Raw genomic sequence first — 18,422 nt, 5'->3', positions numbered from 1 at the left:
ACCGTGTGGCGACTACCGCAGGCTGAACGAGGCTACCACACCGGACCGCTACCCTGTGCCGCACATTCAGGACTTTGCAGCAAACCTGCACGGCGCACGGATCTTCTCCAAGGTAGACCTCGTCCGAGGATACCATCAAATCCCGATGCATCCGGACGACGTCCCCAAAACGGCTCTCATCACCCCGTTCGGCCTTTTCGAGTTCCTCCGCATGCCGTTCGGCCTGAAGAATGCCACACAGATGTTCCAGCGGTTAATGGACGTGGTGGGACGCGACCTGGACTTCGCATTCATCTATTTGGACGGCATACTCATAGCCAGCAGCAGTCGTCAGGAGCATCTGTCCCAACTCCATCAACTCTACGCCCGACTGAGTGAATACGGTCTAACAATCAACCCGGCCAAATGCCAGTTCGAGCTCGACACCATTGACTTCCCGGGCCACAGGATCACTACAGACGGGGCAACCCCTCTGCCCGTTAAGGTAGATGCGGTCCGCCATTTCCCCTGACCCACCACGATCAAAGGCCTTCAGGAGTTCATAGGTATGGTCAATTTCTACCATCGCTTCCTCCCTTCAGCTGCCCGAATCATGCGCCCCCTGTTCGCCCTGCTGTCGGGTCCGGGCAAGGACATTGCCTGGGACGAGGAGTCCGCCGCCGCTTTCATTCAAACGAAGGAAGCCTTGGCAAATGCCGCGATGCTAGTGCACCCCAGAATGGATGTCCCTACCGCCCTCACAGTGGATGCATCTAACATGGCAGTCGGTGGGGTGCTGGAACAACTAATCGAGGGGTGCTGGCAACCCCTGGCGTTTTTCAGCAAACACCTGCGGCCACCCGAGCTCAAATACAGTGCTTTCGACCGGGAACTGTTGGCGCTATACCTGGCAATCCGGCATTTCAGGTACTTCTTAGAAGGTAGGCCCTTCACCGCGTTCACGGACCACAAGCCGCTTACCTTTACGTTCACAAAGGTGTCCGATCCCTGGTCGTCCCGCCAGCAGCGTCATCTGTGCTACATCTCTGAATACACGACGGATGTCCGGCACGTCTCGGGTAAGGACAATGTCGTGGCGGACGCGCTCTCTCGCCCTAACATTCATGCCCTTTCCCAAGGGGTAGACTTTGAGGCGCTGGCAGAGGCGCAGCAGGCAGACGAGGAGATCCCGAGTTACAGAACCGCAGTCTCCGGTTTGCAGCTCCAGGACCTCCCCGTAGGCCCAGGTGAGAGGACCCTACTCTGTGACGTCACCACCGGCCAGCCCCGTCCCATCGTCCCGGCAAACTGGCGGCGACGCGATTTCGACTCCATTCATAACTTAGCGCACCCCTCCATCAGGACAACTGTCCGGATGGTAGCCAACCGGTTCGTTTGGCACGGACTCCGCAAGCAGGTCAGTGAATGGGCCAGAACGTGCATGCACCGCCAGACGGCCAAGGTGCAGCAGCACAGCAAAGCTCTGCCGCAGCAGTTCCACCCCACCCACCGGCGTTTTGACCACATTCATGTGGATATCGTGAGCCCCCTGCCAGTGTCGCGAGGAGCGTGGCACCTCCTGACTATCGTGGACCAGTTCACAAGATGGCCAGAGGCGATCCCGCTCACGGACACCACCTCCGAATCTTGCGCCCGGGCACTGATCGCCACCTGGGTGTCCCGCTTTGGTGTACCGGCCCACATTACCTCCGACAGAGGCGCTCAGTTCACCTCCAGCCTGTGGTCAGCTATGGCCAGCCTTTTGGGGACACAGCTACACTACACCACTGCCTACCACCCACAGTCGAACGGACTAGTGGAGCGTTTCCACCGTCACCTAAAGTCAGCTCTCATGGCCCGCCTGCGAGGAGCTAACTGGGCGGACGAGCTTCCCTGGGTCCTACTCGGCATCCGCACGGCGCCCAAAGACGATCTGCACGCCTCGTCGGTCGAGTTGGTGTATGGCGCACCCCTGGTCGTCCCCGGGGAGTTCATACCAGCCCCAAGGGGGCAAGAGGAAGAACCCGCAGCAGTCCTGGGCAGACTATGCGAGAGGCTCGGTGACCTGGCCCCCATACCCACTTCGCAGCATGGGCAGAACCCGACCTGCATACCCAAAGACCTGCAGAACTGTAAATTTGTGTTTGTACGACGGGGCGGGCATTGGCCACCGCTGCAATGGCCCTATGAGGGGCCGTTCACGGTGCTCAGGAACAACGGGTCCACGTTCGTGCTGGACGTTGGGGGTGGAGAGGAGGTTTTCACGGTGGACCGACTCAAACCGGCCCATGTGGACCTGGCGCAACCGGTCGAGTTTCTGGCACCGCGACGCAGAGGCCGACCTCCCTAACAGAGTCCGGCCCAGACTGTGGACATTGGGGGGGGGGGGGGGGGGGTTATGTGGCAACCCACTTCCCAGCGCACTCGAACCGGCTCACAAATAGCCAGCATGCAGGCACAAAGGCCAGGTCTGCAACAAAGGGAAAAAAGCCTGCGGGGGTTTGTGAGTACGTGCCCCTTAGAGCATCCGCGCCCGGGGAGGCCGGGATGAGGGAGGCTTTAAAGCAAGGCTGTGAAGTTCGAATAAAATAATCTTTAATTGCAGTTTACTGGCTCCGTGTCGTTATTTTAGCACTGCGTGTAGCACACCGCTACAATGCACCTTTAGGTCTCCCTTTCTGTAAGATCCTACAATACCAAACCTTGTTCAACTCAGCTGTTGCTAAAATACTGTAAATCCACTAGAACTTACAGAACAATTATTACTTAATTGGCATCCCACCTTCCAATCTTCCATAAACCTGAGCTCATGCAAAACTGCTAACTATCCCTAATAATATCTTGGTTTATCCATTCATCACCCTAAACTGCATTAATTCACAGACTTGTACAACCTGAATTTTAACATTCTCATCCTTGTGTTCATCCTATTTTACTCACTCTATGTTTGCAGGGCTAGGAATTAGCTGCTTCCGCTCTCTGTTCCAGAATTCATTTCTCAAATGACTCACTCTAGCCTCCTCCAAAATCCCATATAAACATTATTTTCCACCCTAATCTCCTAAATTTGCTCAGAATAAAATTTTGGTTGCTACAACTGCTATGCAGCAGCACTGTTAGGGGTGATATGCAGCCACTCATTTAAGAGATCCCACGTCAGCAACTGAAACATGCGGTTTCTTGTGAAACCAATAATATTCATTAGTTATAAAGTAAATTAGTCTGTAATAATCCACTACCTCTGTTATATTACATATAATATTCACAATAATTTTCTGGTTCTAAAACATTAAGTAATAAATAACTACTAGATTAAGTCTATGTATGTGCAGCCATTACAACTGTAACAATAAAGATGAATTCCCTGCTATCCATAACCTTGAAGATTGCCAAGAGTCTTCAGGTCACAGTAAATTGTTGAACCCCTTATTCATAAATGCCTGGGAGACTGTTCATCCCTTGAAGAATACTCATACACATATCCTCCGGCCTTTTGCCAATTAGACTCAGAAGACACCAAAGTTGCAGAAACAGCAACAACCAAATATGAAGATCAAACACATTTCTAAACAAACTTCAATTTTACATAAAGGAAAATTCTACAGATGCTGAAAATATGAAATAAAAGCGGAAATGCTATAAATACTCCACACATCAGGCACCATTTCTGGTGTGAAAGATTTGACAATTTTGTTAATGACTCATCACTGTACATTTTATGTTCTCTTCATAGGAAAAGTAGAAGTTGGTTTCTGTGCCAATCCAAAATGCACCATTTTATTAACCATTAACCAGCCTGAACTACACAGTGGGCATAATAACTGCAGGCACAGAAGAATTTCCTCACTTCTAAGCACTAAACCAAATTGCAATTCAACTTTTATGCAAAACAGACTATGGTTTCAATTCTTTTAAAAGATTTTTTTGCCCATAAAATGTTGCAAGCAATTAAATGTGTATTCATTGTTGAAAACTAGTAGTCACATAGCCAGCCAATTAATGTACAGCAAGCTCCTAGAACCAACAATATTATAAAGAACAGATAACTTGCTTTCATAAACATTAATCAAGTAAATATTGTCTGGAGCACACCTGCTCTTTGTCAGAATTGTCCCAAGCAAACAACTCCTGAGCAGGCTAGAGTCTTTGATTTAACATTTCATCCCAAAAACACCATCTCTGACAGGACAGCCTTCAGTTAGTACTGTAAACGCGTTTCTATGTGTTCAACACCTTGGATTGGGTTATTGAATCAGAACTTTCTGCTTCTGAGCCAGCACATTCAAATTCAGAAACCCTGAATTCATGCAATTCCATTCATTTAATGACCTGCTAGATGGTAATGTTACTCATCGCACAAGCCATCATTTTAAAAATTGAAATACGGCTTTATAAAGCATCAATAATCTATAAAGAGGTGATAATTATTAAACTTAATTTGGTAAAGTCATTATGAACCACAGTCATCACAATATACATTGTCAAGCAGTGTCTAAAATTCTAATGTCAAACATGCAGCAGAGAGCAGTAGCAGAACATGCAGTATCAATAACACCCTCCCCTCAGAAGTTCACACACTGAAGTACTAATTGGCATGAAATCAAATGCTATTTTGCTCCAAAATAATAAGTCGTGGCAGTCAAACCCAAAATGGCAGTGAAATGGGATTGGGAGATTCAGAAAAGACAACCAACAACAAAAAAAAAGCTGGGAAGAAGGGTTTTAAAAGCACATGGCTGCATTTACAAAAGAAGCAATACCTTGGAACTGGGAGGGTGGAAATAGATGCTGCACAAGTTCCACCATGGTACCTACATCAATGAAAGAACATTCAAAGATGGCTTTGTCACCTAGAACACCTTCAACATCAATTATTACTAAAAGCTCAACACAAACAACAAAATCTAAAAAGACTAAATTAACTGGGAAGAAAAGGAACATGATAAGGGCTTCCTGAATGAGATACCATGGTTCGGCTTTAGAATGTGCTGAGTCCATGTAAAAAGACATTACTTTCTAGAAAAAGGCAGAGACAGTGGTCCTTCAGGTAGTACTGATGCCTCAAAGCCCCAGTAACCTGGGTTCAATCCTGACTTCCTGCATGGAGTTTGTACATTCTTTCTGTGACCAAGTGGGTGTCATGGTCTTCTCCCTGGTTCCATCGATTGGTAGGTTAACTGGATACAGTAAATCATCTCTGGTACAGGTGGATAGTAAGAGAGTCAGAGGCAGGGTAGGGTACTGGGAAAAGAGATGGAATTACCATGAAAGCAGCATAAACCCGATAGGCCAAATGGCCTCCTGCTGTGGTGCACAGAAATTTAACATTTGGGCCACGTCAAGAGTGAAGGAACAGAAAGAACTACAAACCCGCACACATTTAACTACTGATGATATGCACAATTGGAACCCTATGCTGCTGACAGCACTGTTCGGTTTATTTGAAAGGGAATAGCAACATCTGGCATTTCAATCACTACTGCTTTACAAGAGGTTAGAGAGCTCTATTAGCAGGACTTCACCAAATCTGGCAGTTCGGCTTGTTCTAGCAGAAGACGCTACAGGGAAGATGGGAAACTGCTATTATTTGTTGGAAAGCAAGGTAAAATACAATAAAAATAGGGCTGAGACTAGTTATTTTCCTCTTCATTCATTATGATGCTGCTTGAACCAAAAGAAAAAGAAAGCTTTAATTCTTGAAATGTTGTTCCTGCAAGAGCCTCGAGAGAATATGTTCAACAATAAAGAAAGCGGTGTAGTGCAAGTCTGATCTCACAAGCTGCTGAACTTCTGGCCTCAATCTTTATACTCTGACAGCATGCGTCAAACACAGCACAGAAAACTCGCAATCCAAGTATTGAGTCCTTTGAGAATGCAATTTCTAGATGTCACTTGTGCACTGTGGAAGCTTGACACAAAGTCACTCACTGGTTTAGAATCAGTCAAGGCAACCTTTCTGTGATTCTATGATGCCCAGCTAGGAGGCACAATAACTTGTGTGTCTGGAGGTAAGAACTTTAGAAAGGGATGCAGCTAAAGTGAATGAAAAAGACTAGGTGAGCTCCAATTACATATACACACAAGTCTGATGAAGACTAACTGCATATATCTGATCTTAAAGCTACGAGCTGCAGCGGTGACAATAAGCCCATTACAAACAAAAGAAACTAATAAAAAAGGCTTGCCAATATATACAAAAATTACTAACCTAACAGTTGAATGGAATATTCAACTTATCTAAGTAGGGTTGGAATACAAAACAAGGACATGATGTTTCAGTTGTATAGTTTCTATCAAACACCATCTGGAGTACTGCATTTGATTTTGGCAGTGAAACTCAGCAAAGTTAAATTTGCCCTTGAAGAATGACAGGGCAAAATCACCAGATGAAAGATGGCCTTAAAGTTAAGCTTTTAAAGAGTAATTGGAAAATTTTGGCTATTGTCCCCTGAGGTTTCCAAAACTGAGGGATTAAAATGATAACACTCATTCATAAGGTAGGTAGAAAGAACTAATTTTCTCTGGTATAGAAATCCAGAACAAAACATAACGTACCCTACAAGTAGACACTTAGGAATGAAATTAGGAACGATGTTTTCACACAAGAGCCAGTGAAAATCTCAGACTCGCTTTCCCAATAGAAGGGGTCAATTGTTTCAAGAATAAGTTTGACAGATAGTGTATTTTTGTGGATATCAGTTTTAAGGAGTATGGAACAAGGAATGGTGAGGTTGGTGTATAAATGGGGCATAAAAACATCAGCCACAATCTAACTACATCACAGGATAAACAGTAGGGTTGAGTGGCCTACTCATTTTGAAAGAAACGGAAACTGAATTCCCTCTTAAAAGTACAAAATCAAATTAACTTATAAATGCCAAGTGCTATCTGTAGGTGGTCAAGGCTAGCACAAAACATGCAGTGAATTCTGCAAAGAATTACCATTTCCTTCAAATAAAAGGGTGCTGAACTACTGTGACAAGTATCTCAATAGTCATCTACAGTGGTAGACAAAGCAAGTGAAAGCAAAATGTGTTTTCACATAATCACTTGTAGTGGTGGCTGGCAAAAGAAAATACAGCTTCTATTAGTAATTTCCAAAAAGCAAACAGCACCATTATGATGCAGGAACAAGATTCTTTTTCACCAATTAGAAAATCCATAATGCTGTCAGCTTATTACTACCATGGGTGAGCAGTGTGTGGTTACCATCACACAATTTATATCATAATGTAATGTTATTAAAATTAAGCTCTAGTTCACTTCCTTTAATTTCAACAAACATGGGCATGCAAAATTCATCCAATCAAATATCTAATTCAGTTTCAAAATTCACTAAGGACATCTTAAATGTTCTTGTGGTCAGCTATTTTTCAACTAATTTGAATGCTGTAAAACTCTTTATCTGCCATTATTCAATCATGCAAGCATTTCTCACAATCATGTTCCAAACCCAGCTCCAGCTTTCATACATTTCCCTTATTTTACCCCACACTTGTGAGTTTTCATATTCAGAATCAGGTTTATTATCACTGGCTTGTGTTGTGAAATTTGTTAACTTAGCAGCAGCAGTTCAATGCAATACTGTTCCTGACTCGCTGAGTGTGTACCTTCAGACTTCTGTACCTTCCACCTGATTGTAACAGTGAGAAAAGGGCATGCACCGGGTGCCAGAAGTCCTTATTAATGGATGCTGCCTTTCTGAGACACCACTCCTCGAAGATGTCCTGGGTACTTTGTAGGCTAGTACCCAAGATGGAGCTAACTAAATTTATAACTCTCTGTAGCTTCTTCAGGTCCTGTGAAATAGCACCACCCCACCCCTCCCCCAACATTTCTGACTCATGTTATTATGAAGTTGCATCTGTTTCATTTTCCTTCCTCATATCAGTCAGGATTCCATTTGCCTTGCACCCTCCAAAAACTTAGTTCCCCTTAAATCCTCACATGCAAGAGTCGTTCCCTCAATCAGTCTCAGCAGGAGGGGTATGGGTATGGTCAATGTGCACAGTCTTTTCCCCTCAGGATTGAGGAATCAGGAACTAGAGTGCATAGGTTTGTGGTGAGAAGAGAGATTTAAAAGGAATCCAAAGGGAAACTTTTTCACCCAGAAGAAAATCAGTTGGCATGACAGGTTGAGGCAGATACATGAACAAAACTTAAAAGGCACTTGGACAGGTATACAGAACAGAAAAGCTTAAGGGATCTGGGGCAGGTAGGATGATCACAGATGGGAATCTTGGTTGGCATGGACCAGTTGGGCTGAAGGGCTGTTTTCATGCTGTATAGCTCTACAGTGCCTTGTTCTCACCTGTCATTTTTATTACACCCAAGACTTTCCATGTCTTCTCCCATCAGGGTAATAACAGCCCCTACTTGTACCTTAATAGGATAACTTATTTTTCTCTGTTTTCAAGGTATACAGTATTTCCCAGTCACAATAGTATCAGAGAATGTAGAACAATAAATCACAAAAACAGGCCCGTCCACCCACAATGTTGTGCCGAACTAAATAACTTAGTAATCCAATGGCCAACTAAACTAGCCCCTTCTGCCTACACAATGTCCATACCTTTCCACTTCCCTCAGATTCACGTGTCTATCTGTTGGAAGTCCGGAATGTATCGGTCTCTATCACCACCCCAGGAAGTGTATTCCACGTACCCACCACTCTGTAAAAAACTAGATCCTCACATCTCCTTTGAAATCTCAACAAATGCATGCCTTCTCGTATTGGACACTTCAACCCTAGGAGAGGGTACTGTCTGCCTACTCCATCTACGCCTCTCATAATCTTTAAACCTCTATCAGATCTCCCCTCAGCCACTGCTGCTCCAGAGAAAACAACCCAAATTTGTCTAACTACTTGTGATAGCACATGCCCTCTAAACCAGGCAGCATTCTGGTAAACCTCTTCTGCACCCTCTGCAAAGCCTCAACATCCTTCCTAAGATGGGTGACCAGAACTGTTTGCGATATTCCAGATGCGGCCTAATCAGAGTTTTATAAAACTGCAATTTAATCTGCTGACTTTTGAGCTCAATGCCTCAAATGATAAAGGCAAGCACGCTATATGCCTTCGTAACCACTCTCCATGGACAGTTTTCAACCCTCCCTATTAAAGCCCCAATTTTTCAAAATTGAGGTCAAATCTCATAAAGAGTTAAGACTCCTGTCAGTATTGACTGTAAAAGTCCTAAATAAAATGTGTTCAGGCAACATTATTGTTTTGAGAGATTTCAAACCAATTGGTATTCTGACCATAAACAGATAGACTGAATGAAATTCATACTGATACAGCAATACAAAGCTGTTCCAGGGACTGTGGAGCTGGATACCCTATTCTGCACCACAAATGCCTGTTGCAGGTACTGAGTGACAACATTTGAAAATTGTTGCTCCTGCCGGCACTGACATCTTTGGCCTTCGACAATAAAAATAAATTCCTTCTTCAAACAAAAATTCCAAAATTTTTATTAAAATCTTAACTCCTACTTAGGTTAAAAAAAAATTAAGACCATAATACGCAAGAGCAGAATTAGGCCATACAGCCCATCAAATCTGCCTATTTTATCATGGCCGATCTATTTCCTTCTCAACCTCATTTTTCTGCCTTTTCCTCATAATTTTACATACCTTGGCTAATCAAAAACCTATTAATCTCTGCCTTAAATGCACCTAGTGACCTGGCTTCCACAACCATCTGTACAATGACTTCCATAGATTCACCACCCTCTGGCTAAAGAAACTCCTCCTCATCTCTGTTCTAAATGAATATCCCTCTATCCTAAGACAATGCCCTCTGGTCCTAGACTCTCCCAGGAAAGGAAACGTCCATGGCCTTTCAACATTCGATAGGTTTCAATAAGACCTTCCCTCATTCTTCTAAATTCTAGTGAGTATAGGCCCCCAACCTTCAATTATTGCTAATGATGCCTTCTTTCCTAGAATCATTCTCGTGAACCTACTCTGAAACCCTCTCCAAAGTCAGCACATCACTAAGGGGCCTAGAATTTTTTGCAATACTCCACGTGAGGCCTCACCAGTGCCTTATACAGCCTCAGCATTACATCCTTGCTTTTATATTTTAGTCCTCTTGAAATGAATGCTAACATTGCATTCGCCTTCCTCACCACCATTTCAAACTGGAAACTAACCTACAGGTAACCCTGCATGAGGACTCCCAAATCCCTCAGACTTTATGAACTTTCTCCCCATTTGGAAAATAGTCTATGCTTTTATTCCTTCTACCAAATTGGATGACCATACACTTCCCAACACTATTCTATCAGCCACCTTTGCATATTCTCCCAATCTGTTAAGCCATTCTGCAGCTTCTCTGCTTCCTCAACACTACCTGCCCCTCCACTTATCTTCACTATTGTCCACAAAGTCATTAATTCCATCATCCAAATCATTGATATACAATGTAAAAAGAAACAGTCCTAAAACAGACTCCTGTGGTACACCATTAGTCACTGCCAGTCAATCCAAAAAAGAGTCCCTTTATTCCCACTCTTTGCCTCCTGCCAAACAGTCAATTTGCTCTAGCCATGCTAGTATCTTTCCTGTAATACTCTGGGCTCTTATCTTGTTTAGCAGCATCATGTGTGGCAGCCTATCAAAGGCCTTCCTAAAATCCAAGTACACAACATCCACCGTTTACCTTTGCCTATCCTGCTTGATATTTCTTCAAAGAATTCCAATAGATTTGTCAGTCAAGATTTTTCCTAAAGGAAACTATGCTGACTTCGGCCTATTTTGTCACATGACCCCTAGTACCCCAAATCACATTCTTTTATGTTGGCTTTGATAACCAAGCTTCTCAGGGTGAAAGATTTGCCCACTACAGTTCATTTTGCATACATAAGGTCAACTTGTTAGAACGTTAGTATCCTCAAATACTGATTCTATTAAAATTAAATCAGATTATTTTATAATGGAAGACAAATAGACTGCAATCTCTATTTACAGATGATCAAGTATCATTCTACTTGAGAAAACCTTTTGAGTACACTGCCTTACTAAACATCAGTATGCACCTCTGATGCCAACCCCATCTCTTTTCAAAGTCTTGTACAAGGTCACATTCTTATCCTTAATATCACCACTATCTTTGTAAATAGTGTATCAAGCACTTAAACTGTAGGACACAGCTAATCAACTATTGAAATGTTTTTCCACTTCAATAACATCCTTATTGTTTTCCTCAGTCATAGCTGCAATTCTCAAAACGCAGTATTAAAATCTCAGCATTAATATCTGCCCAGTTACTTTCTCTTCTCTAACAATGTTGCCACCTTTGCTTCTTACCTTCTACTCAAATAGAAAATTTTCTGACCTATGAAGAGGCAGCCCTGAGAATTATTAGAAGCTGCCATAGCTTGTAAAGCAGCTATGTCCAAATGAAGAGAGCTAATAACTTGTTAACTGGTAGGAAACATGAAAAATCTTCCCTCAAACATCTAAATCTTTGCAGAAAGATCTTGACGTGTTACCCAAGAGGTCTTCTCAATGGCATTGTACAATTAATTACCATTTCTTGTTATAATTTTAGCAGCTGAAGTATATAGGATCCTGCTTATATAGTCCTATGCAAATACATTTCAACCACCACCCAATCAGATATTATGCCAATAGAGAAATAATCACCTTAAAACATGTTTTAATTACAAAAATAAAGCTAGATGCAAAATGGAAGGAAAAAAATAAGATTACGTTAAGATTTAGAGAAACAGTAGATCCACATTATATTAATGACAGAATAACCCATTTGTAAACTGATATTAATTATGATGAAATTTGAAAGTGGATATAGTTTCAGTTTTCAAGAATGTCCCTTTAAATATTGATACACATTTCATAAAGTGTTAAAGGAAAATATTACCTTTCCCACCAGTTCCTTGACCACCTGGCTTATTGTAGAGGTAGATGTCAGCATCGGATACATTCTTTCCATGAGTGTAATGCTACAAAAATAAAACAATTTTATGCCACCAAATCCAATCTCAGATCCATCCATCATAAAATATTCACCTCATCCAATCTCTCTCATAATCCACAGGTGATAAAGAGAATGACACCAGCAAATACTCAGTGCATAAAGTATAAGAACTGAACATGGTGCGTGATATGATTTAAAGTGTCAATGCTTGTGCGTGCATCAGAATACAATGATGCAGCAAGTTATTAAATCTAGGGAGCTCAATTCACTGCAGGCTTTCCTATTATGCAACATTAGCAAACTTGGCCACATGATGTTTGATAAGATGACAACTAAGCAGATAAAATAATGACATAATTATAATATTTCCTCCATGAAATTTCAGAGACATGTCACACAATACACAAGTTTTGTTTCTGTGTGGGCAATTCAAAAGTTTTTGTAATTTAAAATGAATAGCAATAGGCTTTTAAATCTCCCACTTGCTTCCGTTTATGATGTGGGATCTTTATAAGAAATATATTATAATTAAAATTTTAGCCATGATTGTGCATCAGGCCGTCGCACAAATCTGTCTATTATGGGAACTGCACTTAAGTTACAATTTAATAGGAGTAAAAATGTAAAACATGGCATGAAGAATACATTAATCCAAGTGGATCTATTAGAAATCAGATAGAGATATTCGGCACCAGAAACAGAACTGAAATGCTGCTTGTTGTGTGCATACAAAGATAGCTACAGCTGAAAACATAAGTTTGCAATTTTCCACCAACCATTGCCCTCGCACCTAGAAAATTACCTGGAAATGATGTTCCACATTGCTGTCTGTGTACTTTGGTGTATGGAGGAAAATTAGTAGGTTCTGACGCAGGTAATGTGCAACAGCATAAAACCAAGGCAGACACCTATGAGGGATTGTGAACTGCACCACTTCTGTTGGAGCTGTGCCAGGAGGCTGTATAAACTGGATGGGAAAAAGAAAATAATCAGTTAATAAAGAGCTAAAAAGTCAGGCTGGCTTACATACAGGTCTCTGTTTGGAGAGATTCATCACAAACTCTTAGGCTGAAGACCAAGATCTAATCTGAATGCCTTGTAAAGAACCATGCTGACAATGGCCACTTAACAGAACATTTTACAGATAAAAATGGAGATGAGTTTTTTTTAAATACTGCAGAATTAAGCTTTAAAATGATAGTTTACATCTTAAAAAAAAACAATCCTTATCTGTGATTGTAACAATCCTCTACTGCCATCTTGTGGGCTTCTCTTGCAGCCTTACAACCAAATTAGAATCAACATTGCATTGTGATGGGATATTTTTAAAAAAATCACAATGTGGTGTTGTGTGCAGTCTTTAAGTCATTTTAGCTGATGTTATTCTCTGAGCTGACCTGATATAGTTGTTCACAAGACTCACTAAACTGCTTCCAATTAGGTCTCATCAACTGGTATTGATCTACTTCAGCTTTTCTCAACCTTTTTGCTCTGGAGGACCCCTTGAAATAATTTTCAGGTCTCAGGGAACCCCTATGTAAAAATTATATCAACAGTTCAAATTACATTAGTGTGATCAGTAAGAAGATGTAGGTAATATACCCAAAAATAATTGTCAATGCTCTTTTGAGTACAGAATTAATTTTTCGCCAATCTTTCTTGAAAAAAAACAGGTAGTTAAGCTTAGCTTACCTTTCTTGAAATTAATCTCTTCCCCTTCATAAATTTTAAAAACTCAGAAGGCAAATATAATAAATTTCTGTTAAATAACTGGCTTAAGCCAAAGTAGGTTTTAATTTTTCTAAAGGTTCGAAACGGATTTTAATTAATGCTATTTGCACCATGAAAATTTATTGACAATGTTGAATAGTAAAGTTAATAAAAACAATAAGCCAAAGCAACACAGTTCCTCCAAGACATACCTTTTGTTTCCAGATATGAAGTCAAAACATTAAATATATCTTGGGCTTTGCCTGTTTCAGAGAGCTCTTTGCAATAGAAAAAGTTTTCTTCTATTTCACTATCATTTACAAATACTACAACATGATATTTATTGGCGAAATCTGTTGACTCAACAACCTGGATAGAGAAGCGGTTGTTTTCAGTCACACAAAACCTCTTCAGCATTGTGTGACATGCCATCAATATGTTGACTTATTGTACTGTTTCAGAGTAGAACGTTTTCAATTTTTTATACCTCACCTTGTCCTAGCATTTTACCCACTATAATTTTACATGCTGGTATTATTAGGTTGTCACCAACTGTGTGAGTTTTTCTTTTCTGGGTACTAAACTATGCTACTAACTGCATAGTCCTGCCGAAGGGTCTCGGCCTGAAACGCCGACTGTACTCATTTCCACAAATGCTGCCTGGCCTGCTGAGTTCCCAACAGCATTTTGTGTGTGTTGCTTAGATTTCCAGCATCTGCAGAATTTTTTTTGCTTGTGATTGTATGCTACTAAATAGCTTTTTCCTTTTACTGACTATGACTTTATTAACAAAAGCTTTACTCTGTTTTGATATTCCAATAGCTGTTAAAAATAATCAGCACTTTTACGAGTCATGTGGCTGTGATTTGTGATTAATAGTCTTTTCAATTTTGCTGGAGCCATCGCTGCATTAGTAAGTTATTTGCCACAGACTAGGTACAATGAAATAGGACAACTCAGATCACCAATCAATGCAAAACCCATTGATAAGTGGTTTTCATTGTAAGGACAAACATTTTTGTGTCTGTTGTTGCACTAGTGCAGGGAAATAACTCAAAAGATTGCACTGTCAGACAGTAGATCATCAGACATGTCTGTAAAATACAGAGATTAATAAAATATAAAAAAGAACGGCATAATAAATAACTAAATGAGAAATCTGCAAAATATACAAAAGCTTCACAATGCAATTCACTTCTAACCTAAACAATTCACCTTTTGCAAAATTTACAACAGCAAAGTGGCAGGCCAGCAGCTAGTCGCGGCGCATAAAAATTCCTTCATTAGAATGAAAATTTACCTCCAATTTTCTACTGCACTGCTCGAGTTTGTTCGCTCCCATAAGTCAATCAGCAGCACCTAAGGGGAAGCTGGGGGAGGTAATTTGGGAGGGAAAGGCTGACGTCCATTCAATGCTCAGAAAACACACTTCACACTCCTCATCAGCCTACTGTCCTCCCCTCTGTGCAACACAGCGCTTACCAATTATCAACAGCATCCCCTATCTTACATCAAACACTGAGAATGGACTCAATGGAATAAACACGGTCTTGCTGTGCACTGCCATACTGGGCTAAGACACAGCTAACAGGGCTGCTCGGTCACTGCCCATCACTGCGTGTCACACAAAGTTCAAAAAATTATGTTTGTTTTTAAAAAAAAATCTCAATCTCTCGCGGAACCCTGGTTAAGAAACCCTGGTCTATTTAGAGCAGCCACTGTAGCTAATCAAAAAACCAAACTGTATCAAAGTACACATATGTTATCATATGCTACCTTGAGATTCATTTTCTTGCAGGCATTGACAGGAAAATAAGGCATACAATAGAATCTATGAGAAACTATACATAAACAAAGACTGACAAACAACCAATGTGCAAAAGAAGACAAACTGCAAATAAATACTGAGAAATTGAGTTGTAAAGAGTCCTTGATAGTGAGTATGTAGGTCAGCGAATCAGTTCACAGTGGCGAATGAAGTTACCCATGTAAGCAATTTAAAAAATTGACATCTGCCACCAGTTAACTCAAACAAAAACAAATTCAGGCAATTAACAATCAGCTTCTGCTTCTTACTTTCAACTTTAAATATTGATAGCTTTACTGCATGAGCCTGCACCTTATTATAGTCCGTGCATTTCAAAGTTTGCTATACCTCTACATCAGCAGGAGTTAGTTTGCAGTTCCTGACCAGCATGACGGTTATGATATCAAGTGTTGCCTCATCCAACCGTCTTCGCAGGACCTTCACCAATTCATCTGTGATTTCAGGCCCTATAAACATAAAAAAGTTATTCAAACCATCCCTGTACATCACACACTGTGAAGCAAAAGATGATAAAACTAATAAACTACATATTTGCACACATTATGAAGATTTTGCAATGGACTGGAGATACAAGTTGATGGTTCCAACATGTATGGTGCTAGCTGGTAGAAATACAATAAAACTGCAGAATGTGCCCAGTTAAAGTCAACATTTATCCTGTTTGAGCCTCCTGAAACATTTCCTGATATAACTGTATTAGCACAACCCTTCTCTTCTCCACGTTTATTTGGCTCATCTTTAAATGCATCTGTACTCTTCTCAACAACTACTCCCTAGGGTCACAAGTTCTGTTCTCTCACAACTCTATGTAAAGGGGTTCATACTTGATGACTCTCTATCTAATCTTCCTCATGCAGAATCCTCAAGTTATTGTACTGAAGGAGTACGTATATTTAATCAACTCTATTCATTCACCCCTCAGTTTTTACTTTTGAAGAGGAGACCCTAGTCCGCTCATCAATTCCTAAGAGTACAACCTCACACTTCCAGTTTAACCATGCAAATAGACAGCCAGTCAAATGTCACTTTTTGTAACACAGTGACCAGAAAGGTACTTGGCCTAAGGTTTAAAATATACTTAAACAAAGAAAACTTTTAAACTCTCCCTAAATAATTAATTTTTAATTTGCTTTAAGTGTCCTACATCACAAGTCATTTTTGTTTTTCTGTATACATATATTCTTTAGTTGATTAAAAAGTCTTTCTTAATTTTACAGTTCAGTTTCCAGTTTGAAAACAAGGCTGCACATCGGTGCCATCTTACCGGGGACTTTCCGTAAGATGGCAGCACGCAAAGTTGCAGTGACTTCTTTGGGTCAGCCGGAGGTGCAATTGATCATCCTTTATATCATTTTTACAATCGCAAGAGACTGCTGCATATTAAAAATATCAAGTACTGCAGGTCTACCCCACCAGTGAGCTGCTTGATAACGGAGGAGGTGAACTTGCTGCAGAATGTGTCACCATTTACTACAGGAAGGTGTGGCCGAACAAACAGCCAAATGATTGTCTTGGACATTTTTCCTGTGACTGCACGACTCTGATGGACATTAGTAGTGTAGAATACCGCAAGATCAGTTCACTCGTTCATTGGCAAGACCGACAGTGGGGGAGCTGCGTGGACTAGGACCACAAAGTCGCCTATTGTATTCGGCCAGGTATGGAAAACTGGTGTGGCGTTGTGGGCCTCCCTGCTGTGTTCACTCTGGGACGACCAGCTGAGTTGCGTTTGTCTGCAACTGCACTTGTACGTGATGAATGAACTGCCGCGGGTTTGTTCTTGCCAACACCATCCCATGAACAATCAATCTTCGGGTCATGATACTCAGGGAATTGGGCTGTATGATTTTTTTTGTGTGACTGTATGTTTACTGCTATCGTAATTATGTGTGCTATATGTGCCTCGTGCTATGTATGACTGTTGGTACTGTAGTTTGCACACTGGCCCCAGAGGAATGCTGTCTCATTTGGCTGTATTCACGCATGGTTGAATAACAATTAAACTTGAATTTGAAATAATTTAACCAATCGTACCTGCTTGTCCTACACCATGTACCATTAACAGAATGTGCTTATCCACTTGACCAATAGGCCGTGATGACTCTGCACTTCGGGTGGGTATGAAATCAGAGGGTTTGGAATTCTAGATTAAGAGAAAATCAAAAGTTATGAGAAGTGGTTTGATAGTGCCTTTGCAAGTAAATCCTTTAATCTTTTAACTTACTCTATCATTCAAAGGAATCAATTCTGATTTGTAACCTACCTCCAAAAACTACGTTTGTCTAACATTCTTTAACAAAAACTGAACTGGGAGAACCACTACAGCGCATCTTCAACATGAGTCTAGATCAGAGAAGAGTACCCAGACAGTGGAAAACATCTTGTATTGTCCCGGTACCGAAGAAACCACAACCAAAGGAGTTGAATGACTTCAGACCTGTTGCCTTGACGTCGCACGTGATGAAGACCATGGAGCGGCTGATAATACAGAATCTGAGGCCACAAACCAGGCACGCCCGGGATCCGCTTCAGTTTGCGTATAAGGAGAAGGTGGGAGTGGAGGATGCTATCACGTATTTGCTGCACAAATCACTCTCTCACCTAGATGGGGTCAGTTGTGCTGTGAGGATTACATTCCTTGACTTCTCTAGTGCCTTTAACACCATCCAGCCCAAGATCTTAAAGCACAAACTAACGGAGATGGGAGTAGACTCTCACATGGTGGATTGGATAGTGGACTACTTGACAGATAGACCTCAGTATGTGCGGTTGGGAGACTGTAGGTCTGACACAGTGGTCAGCAGCACAGGAGCGCCACAGGGAACCGTACTCTCTCCGGTCCTGTTCACCCTGTACACATCTGACTTCCAATATAACTCGGAGTCCTGCCATGTGCAGAAGTTCGCTGATGACACGGCCATAGTGGGGTGTGTCAGGAATGGACAGGAGGAGGAGTATAGG

General features: G+C 41.6%; 1 protein-coding gene across 6 annotated transcripts in view; it reads right to left on the bottom strand.

Annotated features, from left to right (window-relative positions):
* Positions 1-18,422, bottom strand: part of szt2 (SZT2 subunit of KICSTOR complex) — a 242,331-nt gene that overhangs the window by 86,185 nt on the left and 137,724 nt on the right. For 4 of the 6 annotated variants that reach the window (XM_073062784.1, XM_073062788.1, XM_073062786.1 and 1 more), the window contains 5 exons: positions 17,496-17,604; positions 15,789-15,907; positions 12,726-12,890; positions 11,867-11,948; positions 4,740-4,790 (listed from right to left, as the gene is read on the bottom strand). In XM_073062784.1, the coding sequence (XP_072918885.1) occupies positions 4,740-4,790; positions 11,867-11,948; positions 12,726-12,890; positions 15,789-15,907; positions 17,496-17,604 (526 nt within the window). The remainder of the gene's footprint in view (positions 1-4,739; positions 4,791-11,866; positions 11,949-12,725; positions 12,891-15,788; positions 15,908-17,495; positions 17,605-18,422) is intronic. The other 2 variants (XM_073062787.1, XM_073062789.1) reach the window with 1 other exon arrangement.

Source organism: Hemitrygon akajei, chromosome 12 (genome assembly GCF_048418815.1).
Source record: "Hemitrygon akajei chromosome 12, sHemAka1.3, whole genome shotgun sequence".
Taxonomy (NCBI): domain Eukaryota; kingdom Metazoa; phylum Chordata; class Chondrichthyes; order Myliobatiformes; family Dasyatidae; genus Hemitrygon; species Hemitrygon akajei.
This window is presented reverse-complemented; position numbering and strand designations above follow the sequence as displayed.